We start from the raw sequence: 16,846 nt of genomic DNA, 5'->3' as shown, positions 1-16,846 counted from the left end.
CACTGTCAGCTAGTTCTCCGCCTCGCCCGCGACAATGACATCGTCTTAACAAGAAAAAATCGGACCTCGCATCCCTGCGTAAACAGAGCATGACTTACCTATCTTGAGCACTGCCCTGACCAACTGCGCGATGTCAACATATAACTTAAAGATAGGACATTGTGAAACAAACCTGGGTTGCGAGTAGATATTGTTGTCGCTTCGAAATCAGTGGATCATACACGAACTGTTTCTTCATGTCTGCGTCTTCACGTCAATCCATGATGTTTGCCCGTCAAGTCAAGAGACGAACCGTTTTCCCCTTTCCCAGAACAGTCGATGCCCAGGCGCGGGTTGTTCTCTGTTACCTGTCTACTCTTCACCTCGGCAAGTGTTTCAATGGGCGAGAGGCCGCTGTTTTCCGCCAACGCAAGCGGGATGGCATCCAGGGCAGAGGCAAATGCACGCATGGCGTACTGCTCTATCGATGGGATCTGCGGGTTTAAATTTAGCACCGAATGATTCGGTACGTAGATCATATTATTGGACGCGAACCTCATCAGCAGCTTTTGCCACTGCTATTGAGCTACTGATGTCGGCTGCTCCACCACCATAAACGACACGATTGTCGACGACGAGGTTGCGAACCGCGCAGAGAGCATCATGCAGCGCTCGCTTTGCTTCATCGACGATCTTGAGATGTCTATCAGTCGCAGTAGTCCTCACCTTCATAGGTATCCTACCATTTTATTTGATCCCCGGACGAAAATGGTGACAGCACGGGTATTTGCACACTCCTCAATAACCAGCATTTTGTCACGTGTCGTGCCAAACGTTAGTTCACGAACTATACCAGCTTTTCCAAGCTTCTCCGGAGTGAGATCTTCAAACCGTGGTACGATGCGGCCTTGCGTGGCGATGGCGATCAACTAGTAATGCTTGCGTAAGGACATAGTCGAGACGCCACTAATTGGATTTATTACCTCGATTTCTGGACCACCAACCCACCGCACCGCAGGTAAATCATTCTGCATCAACAGGTGATTCGCCTCGTCATCAAAACCCCATTGACAAATAACCAGGTTAGCTCCAGTGTCTTTCACCATCCGAATCATGTCTTCAAACTTCTCCTTCTCGTATTCTCGGAGTTTTTTGTATTCCTCCACGCTAGTGATGTCAAGTTTATGTTTCGTCTTGGGACGCGGAGGCTCGAATGGGCATGTGAGGATGGCAAGTTTAGCATCTTTTACAACGGACGGCATTTGAGGGTGGGACATGTCTTTGTCGATCAGCACACCCTTGATGAGTGTACTGTCTGCCAGTGAACCACCGACTTTTCCGTCCACTTTGATGAGATCAAAAGGGACATCCCGGCGCTCAAGGTCTGCAACGGTCAGCACAGCATCGACAGCGATTTCGGCAAAGCGTTGGATCTCTTTCGAGACGCTACCGTTATGTGAGGAGTTAGTTGGGCACACCATGATGGCGGTAAACCCCACATTTTACTGCCCAGACTTGTTGTGGCAGTCTTGATCAAATTTTGTTTGTTCTCGAGTGAAAACGGAACGCGGTCAGAGATGCGGTCGAGCTGCTCCACGGCCACGGTGCATGCCTTGTCAAACCCGTCTGCAATCCGAATCGGGTGGATGCCTCTGTCAAGGAGTGCTTCGCTCTGCTCTAAAAGGGCGCCGGCAAGCACTACCAATTTGAGGTCTCACCGTCGATACGGGTCTAGTGGAGAATAGAGCGTGCAACGCACCAACAACACCGGTTGTACCGTCACCGATTTCGTCGTCTTGGCTCTTTGATAGTTGTACAAGGAGCTTGGCGATCTGGTGCTCAACTTCCATCTGACTGAGTATGGTCGCACCATCGTTTGTTACGGTAATGTCGCCGTCCGGTGAGATCAGGATTTTGTCGAGTCCTTCCATAACATCATAATACCGTTCCGCAAGAGTGAAAATGACGACACACCTCGAGGGCCCAAGGATGTTCGGATGATGTTAGCAACAGTGCGCGCTGCGAGAACATGTGACTAGAACCATGTCAAAGAACGATTAAATCAGATTCAAAATGTTGCATCACCTTGATCGCCTCTATGCCATGGCTTCTAGTTTTCCTTCCCTGCTCGCGCAGGATGATGAACGGCCTACCGTACTATTGGGGTATTTAACATGTATGTCGCCTTGATTCTTAGCACCTACCTCGTCTGTAGCGTAGACTGCCTCAGGCTGCACTTGCATGATGTGCTAGTCAGTACTTGCCAACGCGTCGCTTAGCGTGACACGATTACGTGTGTGACATTTCCTGATAGCGACTGTGACATTAACGGAACAGGACTTGGAGTACGCCCTTTGCACGATACACAACAGCCCTTACCCAAAAACTTGAAACATGGAACACGAAGTAGACAGCTGGATCGAACAGCTTAGCCAGTGCAAGCAGCTCCCGGAGGCTGATGTTAAGAAATTGTGCGACAAGGTGATTGCAGACATTGCTAATGCCGAACCGAGATCGAGCTCACGAAATTACCCGCTAGACCAAAGAGATTCTCATGGAGGAATCCAATGTGCAGCCAGTTCGATGCCCAGTGACAGTCTGTGGTGATATTCACGGCCAATTTGTGCGTCAATATCTGCTTTAGCGCGATCTGTTGCCCTGATCTGCTTTGTCCTATGCGCGTCGTTCGCGGGCACTCAGCACGATCTATCAGAGCTTTTCCGTATTGGAGGAAATTCACCCGACACCAACTATCTGTTCATGGGCGATTATGTTGACCGTGGATATTACTCTGTCGAGACTGTCACACTACTTGTGGCGCTCAAGTTGCGGTACCGGGATCGAGTCACCATCCTTCGAGGAAATCATGAATCAAGACAGATCACGCAGGTGTACGGGTTTTATGACGAATGCTTGCGAAAATACGGAAATCCGAACGTGTGGCGGTACTTTACTGACTTATTCGATTATTTGCCTTTGACGGCGCTCATCGATAACCAAGTGAGTCTGAGTATTCGTCTTCATTTTCGTGGTACTTGACAGCCATTGCGCTGACGGTCGATTTGGTCTTGGTATCATCGAATGACGTTGGTTTGTCAGATATTCTGTCTTCATGGAGGTCTATCACCCTCCATCGATACCTTGGACCATGTTCGGTCCATCGATCGGGTACAGGAAGTACCTCATGAAGGACCGATGTGCGATCTGCTGTGGTCGGACCCTGATGATCGGTCCTGGTTGGGGAATATCACCTCGAGGAGCTGGGTACACGTTTGGACAGGATATTTCTGAAGCATTCAACCACAATAATGGCCTAACGCTTGTCGCGCGAGCGCACCAGCTTGTCATGGAGGGTAGGTGGTTGTTGATTCTTAAATGCTGTAATTTACTTGACGCTGGGTTTATAGGTTACAGTTGGGGCCAGGATCGGAATGTGGTGACAATCTTCAGCGCACCTAACTACTGTTACAGATGCGGCAACCAGGCCGCGATCATGGAAATAGATGAAAAATTAACGTATAGCTTGTATGTGAAAGATCCATGTGTTTGGTTTGGTCGACGTTAACTTTTTGCGGGATAATTAGCCTACAGTTTGATCCAGCTCCGCGGGCAGGAGAGCCACTGGTGTCGCGACGCGTACCGGATTACTTCTTGGTGGGTCTTTCTTGCGTTCTTCAGAGTCGCGGATTGTCGCTGATGCTTTAGAATAAAGTGATTGGGAGTGCTGTCCACCGATTAATAGTGTACATATGTAGTGTCCTTGCTGTGTAGCTTTGATCACGGATATGCGAGGGCATGAATACCACAATAACGCTCTGGAACAGTGGAACAAGGTCTCAGATCTGTACAAGACCACACCACACATTTATTGTCCTGCGTACCAAACAATGCCAAACAGTCGTGACTGAGCGTTTGTCCTCCGAGTCCATACATAAGTTGCCTGCTCACTGCTATCCACAACGACGACGACGGACTACTGACAACTTCATATCGCAGAGAAGCCGTGAAAACGCTAATTAACCAGCCGCACGGCTTCTGTGCTCAATTTACATTCATACAACACGCCCATCACGCCGTGAAAACGTGTTCTGCCTATACCTCGCTATTCGCGTGCTCGTTCTCGACTGCCACCCTGGAATAGTACATGTCATTCTCGGGTACTCCGCTTGGTCAAGGCAGGCGTCTAGATCACCGCACTTTCCTCAATAAACCAAACCTTGTCACAACCCATCAGCACACTTTCAACCCTAGACCAACCGCGCTTCATCCTACGAACAGTTCCATTCCCGCTTCATACGCATACGGGTGAGTAGTCCCCTATGTCATATCACTTTGATTCCGCGATCGTGTTGATGCAGTGATGCCACACCTTGTTCAGTGCCCCAACCGCAGGTTCCCGATCACCACCGAAATTAACCTCCACGTCTTCACGTTCCGCACCCACACTGGACTCCACAGACAACCAGGACGAAACAGCCCTCGTCCGTTACGCTCGCTTAAAACGTGACCAATCCCACAATTCTTCCCTCAACCCGGAGAAGTGGGCTGTCAAAGACACCTCCGTAAACATCGCAACCGCATTCAACCAAGCTGCCTCGACGTCATACGAGATGCATCCAAGCAACCCGAATAACTCTTGGGCGTCCGGCTCGCAGACCAACTTGAATGTGCCCCGTAGTACTTCGGTCGAATATGAGAAAGAAACCCATTCCACCAGCAACCGACGGCTGGCAGCACCCCCCAGCCGCCTCACCCAACGTACAAACAGGAAACCGTTGTCTAAACAGACCTCGGGGTTAACACATGTGTCGGACTCCGAAGGCGAGGATCAACCCCAGTTGCAATCCCTTTCCGTCGAACATAGCGTGCGCGCTAAGAGTCCGTTAGAATCTGTGCTGGATATTTCGAGACGCGCATTGGATTCTGCTACGTCGTTTTACATGCGACAACGCTCCACAGAACCCGCAGATAATTCTGCAGCGACTACCAATGGGAGGGAGTCGAGTTATGACTACGCCCCGGAGGAGCGCGAGTATCAGGAACTCCAGCGACAAATAGCTGAACACACACAGGAACAGAGCCAAGAGCAGGAACAGCAACCCGCTGCCAAAAAGAATACCCACAGGCGAAATAGAATGTCCCTGGACAACAAAGCCTACCGTCCGTCGCAGTCTGACTTGGAAGAGTCAGACGATAATGTCTCAGATGATGGGAGGAAACGGAAAAAGAAGGCTAAGAAGAAGGATATGGGGCCAGGCGTTCTGACTTCGTTACCAGTAGCCGGCTACGATAAACGAAGGAGGAGAAGGAAAGGTACCAAGCTTTCGGCGACAGGCGAAGTGGTGGACGACCAAGGTAGTAGTAGCGGGAGTGAGGAGGTAAGTTCTCACTTTACCACCGCATTCAACGCGATGAACTCTTCGCAGCGTTCTTCTGCGCAACAAACTGTCGCTCGTCAGAATTCTGTCTTACGAACTTCCGTACCACCACCGTCGCGAAACTCTGTCCCTCGGGGTTCAGCTCCCACAGAAACCCAAGGTTACCTCCCCACAGATATTTCTATGGATGTGGAGTCTGGACTAGAGACATCTGGCCTGGAAACCATCCATGAGACTGATGAACCACCATTGGTTGACGGTATTGTCAATACGTCTGACCGTTCTTCACGCTCGTTCTCCCTTGGAGGTTTCCTAGGATGGCTCGTCAACCGAGTCTATAGGTTCTTCTACGGGATATTAACTCACATCCTTCGCACCATCACGCTCACCTTCCTGGTATTCGGTCGCGTACTGGGATCGGTTGTCGACGTCCTTGTCCAGAAACCCATTGCTTTGTTATCAAATACTAGCCCTCGACCATTCATATTGCTTGGCAAATTTGCGATCGTTGCATTGGCTATCTACGTCTCATGGTTCAAACTCTACGATCCTCTAATCGAAATGCTTCCTTCTCGCGTAATACACCGACAATACTATGCTCCCGATACCCCCGTGACGAACTTTGACGAGCTTACCGCACGATTACAAAACATCGAATCCGCTCTTTCTGGACTTTCTCTCGATCATCAACGCGCACGTGCACAGCAGGACCTTGAAGCCCGCGCGCATGGCGAAGTCGTCAACAGGATATATGCTCTCGAGGCTCGCCTTCGGGAAGAGACCAGGCGCGCTGCGGATGCCGAGTCACAGCACCAGACTTCCGCTAGCCAGGGACTCATCGAAATGAAGAGGCAGTTAGAAGCATTACAAGGGCAAATAAGGGTGATCGAGTCGGCTCCTCGGGAGACCGTTACCCATATTCCTTCCCCGGGCCATGATGTTGAGGCTCTGGAGAAACTGAAGTTATTCGAAGAACGCTTAGGTTCTGTCGAAGGTGGGATCAAGGAAGCGATCGAGTTATCCCAAAAATCGAAGGTACCCTCGCGATCATCGGACAGTCCCGCTTGGTGGTCGAAGTTAACGCCTGGCACTGCAACTGATACCGATCTTACCATCAAAGCAAGCGATGGTTCTGATGTAACGTCGTTGATATCCCAACTTGTTAATTCTGCTGTCACCCGAGTGTCCACTCAAGATATCGTTTCACGTGCCGACTTCGCGTTGCATTCTGCTGGAGCACGACCAATACCACATCTTACGTCGCACACGCTTGAATTACGCCCATCGACATTCCGCGGTCCAGGTTTTGGGTTGGATGACTGGTCACGGACGTGAAGTTGGTCGATCACCGATTACGGCTCTTCATCAGGATACCCATAGTGGACTGTGTTGGCCGATGCGTGGTGACTTCGGTCAGCTGGGTGTGGCGCTTGCATCTCCTGCTTACATTTCCGACTTTACCATTGATCACGTGGCGAAGGAAGTCGCTTTCGATTTGCGAGGTGCCCCTAGGGACTTGGAGGTGTGGGGTCAGGTGGAGGGGAAGGAGAATCTCGAGAAAGTGATGTCATGGTTAGCAGAGCGCGCCGCACAGCGGGCTGAGCGGCAACAACGCGCCGAAGAATCAGGTGTACCTTTCGAAGAAGATGAGCCCCAAGAAGACGCATACCCAGCGACGCTGCCCAAGGACAAGGCATTCGTTCGACTTGCTTCTTTTACGTACGACGTTCACTCGCCGTCGAGCATACAAACCTTCCCTATACGCCCGGAAGTGCGCCAGCTTGGAGTCGACTTTGGCGTCGTGGTCCTCGTGATCAAGAATAACTGGGGAAAGAAAGAGTATACATGCTTATACCGCTTCCGTGTGCATGGTGAACAGTTCGGTGGGATGCCCCAACCTGTTGCATCGCAGGCTCAAGAAGACTCGTGATGAGTAGTAGGTGGTGACCAAGTAATGAAGAGTCGCTCAGATGTATATGTTGTGATTCCCTATTGCTTCTTTTGTTATCCATCATATATCTATGCAATAGTTGTCGTTGATGCATGGGCTTTCGAATTGTAGATCACTTCTGTTACTGCGCTGCCATTATTTGGGCTGGTTAAGGCCGCTTGAGGCCAGCTTTGTGTCAGATATTGACGCCCCGGAAGGTGAGTAGGAATGGCGGTTGCCTTCACATTGCTTATCAGGTATTGCCTGATAGATTACTGGCCATTCCGATTGGAGCTGTCGAATGACATCCGTAGCACGGCGAAAGCCAGCGTTGCTGGGAACTCCCCTTGACTAGCAGAAGGGGGAAACGCGGACGAACGCGATGCTCCTATCTCCATGACCGGGTAATCCTCGGAAGAACTTCGGTCTCCCGTCTGACTACCAAGGATTTTGTATTACTGCAAGGAGAATTGTCGGTCGTCATGTGAAAGGTCTATGAACGCCCCTGATCCGACTAGTGGAGCTTATAAGAGTCAACTACTTGCACCCCTTTCCACTGACCAATCATACTGATGCCTCCGTCAGATATCGCCAATGTGGACGTCGACAAACTCGTCGGAGAACTGACAACAGAGGAAGCTATACTCGTGACGGCAGGCGTTGGCTTTTGGCATACTCATGATGTTCCTCGCCTAGGCGTACCTGCTATCAAGGTTTGGTCCCGCTTATTGCATCTCATTGAGCTGAAACTCAATGTGCTACTCGCCACTGTTGTCCAGGTCAGCGATGGCCCAAACGGCAAGTTTCATCTAGTAGACTACCGTATCGTGAAACGCACGCATCTTACTTTAAAGCTTTAGGTATCAGGGGTAATCACTTCTTCATGAGCACTCCTGCGAAGTGTTTGCCAAGTGCAACCGCTCTCGGCGCAACGTGGGACCCCGAACTTATCGAGCAGGTCGGCCTGAAGTTGCTGTCCAACGAAGCGAAACTCAAGGCTGCGTCTGTTATCCTTGCCCCAACATGCAACATTCAAAGAGTAATTCTTTCTTACTCGTGCGGTGTTTGTCGTACTGATCTTTCCTACAGAACCCTCTAGGAGGCAGGGTGAATTACACTTCTAATTGTTGCCGCAGATTGGCTACTCATTCCACACAATCCAGGCCTTTGAAAGCTTCTCTGAGGACCCAACGCTGTCTGGGCTTATTGCCGCCGCGTACGTGAAAGGCATCCAGAGGGGAGGTATAGGCGCCACAATCAAACATTTTGTGTGGGTGCTTTACTACTTCGGACCCTCGATAACTCACTCCGAAGATATCAGCTGCAATGATATGGAAAATGACCGGATGGGTTACGACAGCATCCTCAGCGAGCGAGCCCTTCGGGAAATATACCTGATGCCATTCATGCTCGCTCAAAAATATGCTAAGCCTTGGTGCTTCATGACTGCGTACGTTCAGCACCAATTTTTATTCTTTCGAGATCTGAGACCTGCCATGTTTGCTAGCTATAACCGTGTCAATGGTATTCATGCCCCTGAAAATCGGTATTTGCTGCAGGATGTTCTCCGAAAGGAGTGGAAATTCGATGGATTAATCATGAGCGACTGGTATGATGATGTTAGCTCCCTCGTCTGCGGCGTGCTTAGTACTATCACAGGTTTGGCATGTATAGTGTCGACCATGGCATCAACGCCGGACTGGATTTGGAGATGCCGGGTAACAACAAATGGCGGACACTTGATCTTATGAGCCGGTCCATCGCTTCACGCAAATTGACCGTTCGCACCATCAAAGAACGCGCGAGGAAGGTTATTGAGCTTGTGAAGCGTTCTGCACTGGAGGCTCCGGAGGTGGTTTTTTATCATCCCTCGAATGCCAATGCTTTGGTTAAATATATCTTCTCTTCCACTTCAGATTTTGGACGGGGATGGAGTAGAGCGCACCTTTGCGAGCGATGAAGAGAAGCAGCTGATGCGCGAACTTGCTTCGGAAACCATCGTTCTACTTAAGAATGACCGCAATCTCCTTCCTTTGCAGCCGGCTAAGTTAAAAAAGGTTGCCATTGTTGGGGGAAATGCTAAAGCTGTAGTCCTTTCTGGAGGAGGCTCTGCTTCTCTCAAACCCTCTTATTTCGTGTCGCCTTATGACGGAATTGTCAACTCTCTACCGCCAGATGTTGAAGTGAGGTATAGCGAGGGGGCAACCTGTATGTGCTTTATGCGGTAATTTACTCATGGCACTCATGTCGCCCACAGCATACATGGAGATGCCAACACTCGACTACGACCTTACAACACCCTCTGGAGAGCGCGGTTGGATTGGCTCTTGGTACAGGCACGAGAATGACGACAACATGACCCTGGCACCTACTCCAATCGAAACCCGGTTGATAGATGAAACGCGTGTTTTCATCAACACTTCCACGCCAGAAGGTATCACAAGACGATGGTCCTTGAAACTCGAGGGTCTCCTGAAACCCAGACCACGCGACTGCATTTTCGAGTTCGGCTTAACAGTTGCAGGAAGGGCCAAGGTGCTCGTACTAATCGCTATGACGGACTCGTGTACTCACGAACTTCCAGCTGTTCGTTGATGGGCAACTTGTGATTGACAACTGGACTCGGCAACAACGAGGCGGAGCCTTCTTTGGTTCTGCCACCATTGAAAAGAAGGGCCGAGTCAAATTGAAGGCTGGCGTCCAGTACAACATCTTGGTGGAATTCTGTAATATTCGTGGTCCTGCTGATGGGGACGAGGATGAAACAGTATTGGACAGTAATGCCGGTGTCCGTCTGGGGGGTGCGGAGGTTCAGGACTCGGATGATCTGCTGGCGGAAGCTCTCCAAGCAGCCAAGGAAGCGGATGTCGTCATCGCCGTCGTCGGACTCAACGCGGACTGGGAAACGGAAGGCTACGATAGAAAGACGTTGAGCTTGCCCGGGCGGACCGACGAACTGGTGGCTAAAGTCGCAGCAGTCAACCCAAATACAGTCGTGGTTACCCAATCGGTGAGTATTCTGTGATCACTTGCAAAACACACTAACGGTAGTCATGGAACAGGGGTCTTCGATTGCGCTTCCGTGGGCAGATACCGTACCAGCTATCGTACATGCCTGGTACCTGGGAAACGCTACGGGAGATGCGATAGCTGACGTTCTCTTTGGGAAGAAGAATCCATCCGGCAAACTTTCACTGACCTTCCCGAAGCGGCTTGAGGACATACCTTCTCATGGTCACTTCAGTTCAGAAAATGGAATAGTCCGGTACGCTGAAGATTTATTTGTCGTAAGTTTAAGACTGCGTTCCACAGCGCACTTAACAAATAACATCTTTGCAGGGGTACAAACATTACATCCATAGAGGGATCGCTCCTCTGTTCGCCTTTGGGTACGTGCCTATAGCGTCTTGTTCGATAGTGTTTAATTTTCGACGTTTTGGGTTCATTGCAGGCATGGTCTTTCGTACACTAGCTTCTCGTACTCTGACCTGAAGTTGTCCGAGCCGGTCGTAACCGATGGGGATTTCAGCCTCGCCGCTTCTCTGACATTAACCAATACTGGTAGCGTGTCCGGATCGGAAATTGTTCAGCTTTACGTCTCGATGCCCCTTACTTCGCATCTTGCCCACCCCAAGTTAGTACTTCGGGCTTTCAGCAAGGTTAAGGACTTGACCCCTCGGGAGAGCCGGACGGTCACGCTGAACCTGGACAAGTACGCTGTTTCGTACTGGGATGACAATATATCACGATGGGTTATTGGAGGCGGAGAGTACGGAGTTTCTGTGGGACCCAGCAACGAGAGCTTGCCTCTAACGGCGACATTTGTGGTATCCAAGGGTCTTGAGTGGAACGGTTTATGAAGGAGATGTGACGGTCGAATATTCCAATGTGTTGTATGATAACAGTCTGAGGACCTGAAGATATGTATGATACTTGAAGTACCGCCCGAAAAGCCGAGAATCAGTTCTGGACACAGAACAGACGTCCACGATGGTCTAAGATCTATGTTGGCAACTTGCAGCAGGTCCTCGGAAGCCTCCTGCGACTAGCATCTTGCTTTGTCATCGCATGTCCATGACCAAACGCGGCGTTGCACTTAGTAAGCTACATGTCCCGCGTGTCGATGGCCTACCCGTAGTTGCGCCTCGACGTTCACCATGGCGGACGATGACCTGTACAACCTCGAATACCTCTCACTCGTTGCCAAGATTACCCAGGAGATTGACAATTACATCGGCCTAAATGACAAAACTCTGGCTGAATTTGTAGTGTCTCTCCACGACCAGGCCAAGGACCTAGCCGAGTTCAAGCAAAAGTTCAGGGAGATCGACCCAACTGCTTTCCCGGAGTCGTTCGTCGAAAATATAGACCGCCTTATACTCAGCCTACATCCCAAGCACAAAAAGTCAAAAGCACTTGCGAATGGCAGTTTGGATTCGCAGTCGGAGCAGGACAGAAGCAACGAACGGGATAAACACAAACGACTTTTCCCCGGACTCGCACTACCAGACAAGGAGGTTAAGGAGGATGTGCTGATGAAAGAAGTGGATGATATGATGGCTCAATTCGAGGGTGCTGCGAAGAGGAAGGCACAAGTGGGTGGAGCCGATGAGCGAGTGAATGGGTCAGAACGGAGAGGTCGGTCAAGGTCAAGGTCTCCACCATTGCGCCGCCGAAGCTCTTCCCCTGATAGAGGTCGTTCGTATAACTCGAGGCGCGACTACGGGAATCGAGGTCGTGCCCCACTCGACGAACGTCCCATCTTGTACAAAATTTATAATGGCCGAATATCCAGCGTGAGGGATTTTGGTGCCTTCGTTCAGCTCGAAGGTGTATCTGGGCGTGTAGAAGGTACATGCACACTCATTTCGTGTAGGTTCAAGTGGCTGACATCGCTCGTAGGAATGGTTCACGTATCAAATATTCAACATGGTGTTCGGGCAAACTCTGCCTCAGACCTTTTGAGCAGGGGCCAGAATGTCAAGGTCAAGGTTATGAGTATTGCAGGTAGCCGGATAGGTCTATCAATGAAAGATGTTGATCAAGAGACTGGACGGGATCTTACTCCAAATCTTCGCATCAAGTCAGAAGCTGAGTTAGAAGAAGAGCGCCGACGCGCTGCACGTGCCTCTGGCCCGAATTCTCTCCCTCTACGCTCGAAGGATGAGCCTAGCTCGAACATACGATCCGCAAAACGCCTTACTTCCCCGGAACGCTGGGAACTCAAACAGCTCATCTCGTCAGGAGTTATAGATGCTTCAGAGTATCCGGACTTGGATGAAGACTTTAATAACCCAGTAGCACGTGCAGAGGTGGAAGAAGAGCTTGATGTGGAAATCAGAGAAGAAGAGCCGCCATTTTTGGCCGGGCAAACAAAACGAACGCTTGATCTTAGTCCCATAAAGATTATCAAAGCTCCCGATGGTTCGCTGAACAGAGCTGCCATCGGCGGTACTGCCCTTGCCAAGGAACGACGAGAACTCCGTCAACAAGAGGCCAACGAACGAGCAGACTCGGAAGCCCGTGACTTCAGCGCCCCTTGGTTGGATCCTATGGCCAGAGATTCTGAGAAGTTGTTTGCTCAGGATCTCAGATCAAATCTCAGAGATCAAAAGGCAGGAGAAGTCCCAACGTGGAGGCAGACAGCGTTCAACAAGGCTACGACATATGGAGAGCTCACCAGCCTCAGTATTCAAGAACAGCGACGGAGCTTGCCTATTTACAAACTCAAGGAGCCGCTATTACAGGCCATCGCAGAGGTGTGTGTTTGATGTTCTCTCAGGGTGGGAAATTATTGACTTTGAGTACAGCACCAAGTCCTCATCGTCGTTGGTGATACGGGTTCCGGGAAGACTACTCAAATGGTTCAGTATCTTGCTGAAGCAGGATTCGCCGACAAAGGACGAATTGGTTGCACTCAACCACGTCGTGTGGCTGCTATGTCAGTAGCGAAACGTGTAGCAGAGGAAGTTGGCTGTCGCCTGGGACAGGAAGTCGGCTATACCATTCGATTCGAAGATTGCACAAGTCCGGAAACGAAAATCAAATACATGACGGACGGTATGCTTCAGCGCGAGTCCGTCATCGATCCACTCTGCAGTCAATACTCGGTAGTTATGTTGGACGAAGCTCACGAACGAACTATCGCCACTGATGTACTATTTGGTTTGTTAAAAAGTAAGCGGAATTATGACGAGGATGGCCGTATCCATGTATACTAATTCGACTTGCAGAGGCTGTGAAAAAGCGCCCAGACTTGAAGTTGATCGTCACGTCGGCTACCTTGGACGCCGAGAAGTTTTCAAAGTACTTCTTTGGCTGCCCTATCTTCACTATTCCCGGTCGCACATACCCAGTCGAGATTCTCTACACCAAGGAACCGGAGAGTGATTACCTTGATGCATCTCTCATCACTGTAATGCAGATCCACCTCTCTGAACCCCCAGGGGACGTTCTCCTATTTTTGACAGGTCAGGAGGAGATCGACACAGCTTGTGAAATCTTATTCGAGCGCATGAAAGCGCTTGGACCGAAGGTACCAGAGCTCATCATCCTTCCGATCTACTCTGCATTGCCTTCCGAGGTCCAGTCTCGCGTGTTCGAACCGACCCCTGCCGGAGCACGCAAAGTGGTCATTGCCACTAACGTGGCTGAAACAAGTTTGACCATACCCGGCATATACTATGTCATCGATCCCGGTTTTTCGAAGCAAAATTGCTTCGACCCACGCCTTGGAATGGACTCGTTGGTGGTCATGCCGATATCTCAAGCACAAGCACGCCAGCGTTCAGGTCGTGCTGGGAGAACTGGTCCTGGGAAATGCTATCGCCTTTACACCGAAGCTGCCTATCGTAACGAGATGTCGCCTACCTCAATCCCAGATATTCAGAGAACTAACCTCGCACATACCATTTTGATGCTGAAGGCAATGGGCATTAACGACTTGCTTAGCTTTGACTTCATGGACCCGCCGCCCGCTCAAACGATGTTGACCGCGATGGAGTCGCTATACGCACTATCTGCACTTGATGACGAAGGCCTATTGACTCGTCTTGGGCGCAAGATGGCCGACTTTCCCATGGAGCCTCCTCTAGCGAAGATGCTTATCGCCTCTGTAGAGCTTGGGTGTTCTGAGGAGATCCTGTCTATTGTTGCTATGCTGTCCGTGCAAACCGTCTTCTACCGGCCAAAGGAGAAGCAAGCACAAGCAGACTCGAAGAAAGCGAAATTCCACCAGCCAGAGGGTGATCACCTGACACTGCTTACAGTCTATAATGGCTGGAAGGCCGCCAACTATTCGAACCCGTGGTGTTACGAGAATTTCATTCAAGCTCGAAGTATGAGGCGAGCACAGGACATTCGCAAGCAACTCGTGGGTATCATGGATCGGTGAGTCGCCTGAAAACGACACGGTCGAAGACTTGTTCACATCCATCTTTTCAGATACAAGCACGACATTTTATCAGCTGGCAAGGATTATAATCGTGTTCGGAAGGCAATATGTTCAGGTTTCTTCCGAAACGCCGCAAAGAAGGATCCCCAAGAGGGGTATAAGACTCTCGTGGAGGGTACGCCAGTGTACATCCATCCGTCATCCGCACTCTTCAACCGGGCTCCCGAGTGGCTAATCTATAACGAGTTGGTGCTAACAACTCGAGAATACTGCCACAATGTCACCACCATTGAGCCCAAATGGCTGGTCGAGGTCGCACCGCAATTCTTCAAAGTCGCTGATGCCAACAAGATTAGCAAACGGAAGAAACAAGAGAAGATCGAACCACTGTATAACAAGGTATTGCACTTGCATTCCTTCAGGTTTGAATGTTTGCTGACTGCTATTGTAGTACGAGAAACCGGACGAATGGCGGTTATCGAAGGTCAAGCGGAGTGCTCGTTCAGTAAGTAATCCATCCACCGATACTTTGAAGGATCTCCTGACGAGTTTTTTAGAGCCAAACCTTTGGTTGATCCCTTCACCGTTTCAAGAATCAATTGGGCATCTCTTTTTGTTTTTGTTTTTATGTATCTATAGATTACTTTGATCATGAACTAGTACATCGCCTTGCAATATATTCATTCGGTTCACGAACCCCGTGGTGAGCGTCATCCACGTGGCCTATGTTGTGCTGGCAGACTGCTTCTTCGACTGAACCATGTCCACTATACATGTCCCTCTGCCAGTTCCAACTCATCCTAACGTGCAGCCACCAGCGGAACTGACTGGCACAGCGAAATCAGAGTATGACCGTGTCTTTACCCACTTTGCAAACCCAGAATATTGTCTGCCCGGTATATCGTCCGAGAAGGCCTCCAAATTAACGGAAGAAGAATGCATGTGGCTCGTACGTCGATTGTTCACATTAAAGTGGTTCTCATGATACAAGTTACAATGGACAGTCATATGAATGCATCTTGCGGTACATACGCGCGGCCAAACACGACGTTGCAACGGCCATCAAACGTATCGAGGAAACGCTGAAATGGCGACGGGATTTCGGTATCTACGACACTCTTACCGCTGAACTTGTCGAGCCCGAGGCAGTGACTGGCAAGGAATTCTTGTTCGGTTATGATACCCGTGGCAGGCCAGGATTGTACATGTGTCCCAGCAAGCAGAACACGGAGGAAGGACCTAGGCAGATTCAGTTTGTGGTATGGGTACTTGAGCGAGCCATAGACCTCATGGGCCCCGGTGTCGAGTAAGTCATAAACTACGGTGAGCTTCCGACGTGTTGCCAACTAGTTAAAAGAACGCTTGTGTTCATGATCGACTTCGCCGACAAAGCGAAAAACTCGAGTTTCTCTACTTCTCGCACAGTCCTGAATATCCTACAATCGCACTATCCCGAGCGATTGGGTGCAGGGCTCGTAGCCCATTTACCATGGATCTTACATGCCTTTATGAAGCTTATTATGCCATTCGTAGACCCGTTGACACGTACGAAGGCGGTGTTCAACCCCGTGCAAGACGACCGGGGCCTCTGGCGGTCTGCTGAGGCTCGTGATAAAGGTCAAAGCAACGACCCCAAAGAGCCCAATGCACAGCTGTTCGAGCTAGATCAACTCGTTCACGATGGGTGGGGGGGCACGCAGATGTTCACGTATGACCACGATATCTATTGGCCTGCGCTCGTGGAGATGTGTGAGACGCGGAGGAAAGATATGGCTCGTATGTGGCGGAAGCTGGGCGGAGCTATTGGTATTAAGGAATGGGACGTCAAAGTGGGCGTACGGGATGAAAAGGCAAACGAGGAGAAAGTTGGTGCGACAGAGGAGGCCAGCCAGTGAGAATGTCTTCATTGCTGGTCGATACCAATTCCGTAGACTAATCGAAGTAGACAGCGACTCACAACAGACTGTTTGTATTCTCTAAAATATATGGCGCCCCTGGCCAACGAGAATTGGTTGGTCGGCGTGAACGATGACCCTGAACTTATGTAGTTCGATCTGAGACCTGTAGTTGTGTTGATGATGCCCTGGGTCAGATGTTTTGGCAAGCAGCAATTGGCCACGAGGTTCCTGCTCTTCCCAGTTAGAAGACCGTCCATCGATCTGTCCA

The 16,846-nt window shown here is 50.2% G+C and overlaps 6 protein-coding genes across 6 annotated transcripts; 5 read left to right on the top strand and 1 right to left on the bottom strand.

Moving 5' to 3' along the window:
• Nucleotides 1–23: 23 nt before the first annotated feature.
• F5J12DRAFT_738164 (chaperonin Cpn60/TCP-1 family) lies at nucleotides 24–2,250 on the bottom strand. The gene is made up of 11 exons (XM_051742005.1): nucleotides 2,184–2,250; nucleotides 2,065–2,136; nucleotides 1,954–2,014; nucleotides 1,739–1,903; nucleotides 1,479–1,677; nucleotides 963–1,425; nucleotides 723–908; nucleotides 535–672; nucleotides 293–473; nucleotides 173–240; nucleotides 24–123 (listed from the first exon to the last, which is right to left on the bottom strand). Exons 1-11 carry the CDS (start codon nucleotides 2,220–2,222, stop codon nucleotides 46–48), a joined length of 1,650 nt encoding a protein of 549 aa, XP_051603195.1. The 5' UTR covers nucleotides 2,223–2,250; the 3' UTR covers nucleotides 24–45.
• Nucleotides 2,251–2,327: 77 nt separating this feature from the next.
• Nucleotides 2,328–3,868, top strand: F5J12DRAFT_811018 (Metallo-dependent phosphatase-like protein). Its single transcript, XM_051744825.1, is given in 8 exon segments — nucleotides 2,328–2,460; nucleotides 2,519–2,602; nucleotides 2,680–2,979; nucleotides 3,079–3,147; nucleotides 3,170–3,332; nucleotides 3,387–3,504; nucleotides 3,564–3,684; nucleotides 3,692–3,868. The coding sequence occupies 7 exon segments, from the start codon at nucleotides 2,374–2,376 to the stop codon at nucleotides 3,682–3,684; spliced, it is 942 nt and encodes a 313-aa protein (XP_051603194.1). The 5' UTR covers nucleotides 2,328–2,373; the 3' UTR covers nucleotides 3,692–3,868.
• Nucleotides 3,869–3,884: 16 nt separating this feature from the next.
• On the top strand, nucleotides 3,885–7,443 carry F5J12DRAFT_811015 (uncharacterized protein). The gene is made up of 4 exons (XM_051744824.1): nucleotides 3,885–4,284; nucleotides 4,358–5,357; nucleotides 5,406–6,660; nucleotides 6,695–7,443. The coding sequence occupies exons 1-4, from the start codon at nucleotides 4,124–4,126 to the stop codon at nucleotides 7,285–7,287; spliced, it is 3,009 nt and encodes a 1,002-aa protein (XP_051603193.1). The 5' UTR covers nucleotides 3,885–4,123; the 3' UTR covers nucleotides 7,288–7,443.
• Nucleotides 7,444–11,286, top strand: F5J12DRAFT_811013 (glycoside hydrolase family 3 protein). The gene is made up of 15 exons (XM_051744823.1): nucleotides 7,444–7,505; nucleotides 7,559–8,000; nucleotides 8,067–8,085; nucleotides 8,148–8,326; nucleotides 8,377–8,394; nucleotides 8,451–8,557; nucleotides 8,609–8,737; nucleotides 8,795–8,896; nucleotides 8,947–9,139; nucleotides 9,204–9,495; nucleotides 9,545–9,822; nucleotides 9,872–10,297; nucleotides 10,350–10,574; nucleotides 10,627–10,676; nucleotides 10,739–11,286. Exons 2-15 carry the CDS (start codon nucleotides 7,860–7,862, stop codon nucleotides 11,145–11,147), a joined length of 2,568 nt encoding a protein of 855 aa, XP_051603192.1. The 5' UTR covers nucleotides 7,444–7,505; nucleotides 7,559–7,859; the 3' UTR covers nucleotides 11,148–11,286.
• A 132-nt stretch (nucleotides 11,287–11,418) lies between these two features.
• On the top strand, nucleotides 11,419–15,372 carry F5J12DRAFT_811009 (P-loop containing nucleoside triphosphate hydrolase protein). Its single transcript, XM_051744822.1, has 7 exons — nucleotides 11,419–12,138; nucleotides 12,190–13,046; nucleotides 13,098–13,464; nucleotides 13,521–14,676; nucleotides 14,731–15,079; nucleotides 15,132–15,185; nucleotides 15,238–15,372. Exons 1-7 carry the CDS (start codon nucleotides 11,445–11,447, stop codon nucleotides 15,253–15,255), a joined length of 3,495 nt encoding a protein of 1,164 aa, XP_051603191.1. The 5' UTR covers nucleotides 11,419–11,444; the 3' UTR covers nucleotides 15,256–15,372.
• On the top strand, nucleotides 15,368–16,761 carry F5J12DRAFT_811004 (CRAL TRIO domain-containing protein). Its single transcript, XM_051744821.1, has 3 exons — nucleotides 15,368–15,629; nucleotides 15,685–15,986; nucleotides 16,038–16,761. The coding sequence occupies exons 1-3, from the start codon at nucleotides 15,441–15,443 to the stop codon at nucleotides 16,573–16,575; spliced, it is 1,029 nt and encodes a 342-aa protein (XP_051603190.1). The 5' UTR covers nucleotides 15,368–15,440; the 3' UTR covers nucleotides 16,576–16,761.
• The last annotated feature ends 85 nt before the right edge of the window (nucleotides 16,762–16,846 follow it).

The sequence above is a fragment of the Pisolithus orientalis genome (assembly GCF_024613125.1).
Source record: "Pisolithus orientalis strain OTSU chromosome Unknown F5J12scaffold_5, whole genome shotgun sequence".
Taxonomy (NCBI): domain Eukaryota; kingdom Fungi; phylum Basidiomycota; class Agaricomycetes; order Boletales; family Pisolithaceae; genus Pisolithus; species Pisolithus orientalis.
This window is presented reverse-complemented; position numbering and strand designations above follow the sequence as displayed.

Excerpts from the sequence above, each read along its gene's own strand:
- F5J12DRAFT_811009 (XM_051744822.1), top strand. The coding sequence starts at position 11,445 with ATGGCGGACGATGACCTGTACAACCTCGAATACCTCTCACTCGTTGCC. Across the intron at positions 12,139-12,189 it reads TGTATCTGGGCGTGTAGAAG|GAATGGTTCACGTATCAAAT; the intron begins GTACATGCACAC and ends CATCGCTCGTAG. Across the intron at positions 13,465-13,520 it reads ACTATTTGGTTTGTTAAAAA|AGGCTGTGAAAAAGCGCCCA; the intron begins GTAAGCGGAATT and ends TTCGACTTGCAG.
- F5J12DRAFT_811013 (XM_051744823.1), top strand. The coding sequence starts at position 7,860 with ATGCCTCCGTCAGATATCGCCAATGTGGACGTCGACAAACTCGTCGGA. Across the intron at positions 9,140-9,203 it reads CTGCACTGGAGGCTCCGGAG|ATTTTGGACGGGGATGGAGT; the intron begins GTGGTTTTTTAT and ends CTTCCACTTCAG. Across the intron at positions 10,575-10,626 it reads ACGCTGAAGATTTATTTGTC|GGGTACAAACATTACATCCA; the intron begins GTAAGTTTAAGA and ends ACATCTTTGCAG.
- F5J12DRAFT_811004 (XM_051744821.1), top strand. The coding sequence starts at position 15,441 with ATGTCCACTATACATGTCCCTCTGCCAGTTCCAACTCATCCTAACGTG. Across the intron at positions 15,630-15,684 it reads AAGAAGAATGCATGTGGCTC|TCATATGAATGCATCTTGCG; the intron begins GTACGTCGATTG and ends TACAATGGACAG. Across the intron at positions 15,987-16,037 it reads CTCATGGGCCCCGGTGTCGA|AACGCTTGTGTTCATGATCG; the intron begins GTAAGTCATAAA and ends ACTAGTTAAAAG.
- F5J12DRAFT_738164 (XM_051742005.1), bottom strand. The coding sequence starts at position 2,222 with ATGCAAGTGCAGCCTGAGGCAGTCTACGCTACAGACGAG. Across the intron at positions 1,678-1,738 it reads CGGTACAACCGGTGTTGTTG|TGCTTGCCGGCGCCCTTTTA; the intron begins GTGCGTTGCACG and ends TCAAATTGGTAG. Across the intron at positions 124-172 it reads AATATCTACTCGCAACCCAG|TTGGTCAGGGCAGTGCTCAA; the intron begins GTTTGTTTCACA and ends GACATCGCGCAG.
- F5J12DRAFT_811018 (XM_051744825.1), top strand. The coding sequence starts at position 2,374 with ATGGAACACGAAGTAGACAGCTGGATCGAACAGCTTAGCCAGTGCAAG. Across the intron at positions 2,461-2,518 it reads TTAAGAAATTGTGCGACAAG|ACCAAAGAGATTCTCATGGA; the intron begins GTGATTGCAGAC and ends ATTACCCGCTAG. Across the intron at positions 2,603-2,679 it reads GTGATATTCACGGCCAATTT|CACGATCTATCAGAGCTTTT; the intron begins GTGCGTCAATAT and ends GCGGGCACTCAG.
- F5J12DRAFT_811015 (XM_051744824.1), top strand. The coding sequence starts at position 4,124 with ATGTCATTCTCGGGTACTCCGCTTGGTCAAGGCAGGCGTCTAGATCAC. Across the intron at positions 4,285-4,357 it reads CCCGCTTCATACGCATACGG|TGCCCCAACCGCAGGTTCCC; the intron begins GTGAGTAGTCCC and ends CACCTTGTTCAG. Across the intron at positions 6,661-6,694 it reads ATCGACATTCCGCGGTCCAG|TTGGTCGATCACCGATTACG; the intron begins GTTTTGGGTTGG and ends ACGGACGTGAAG.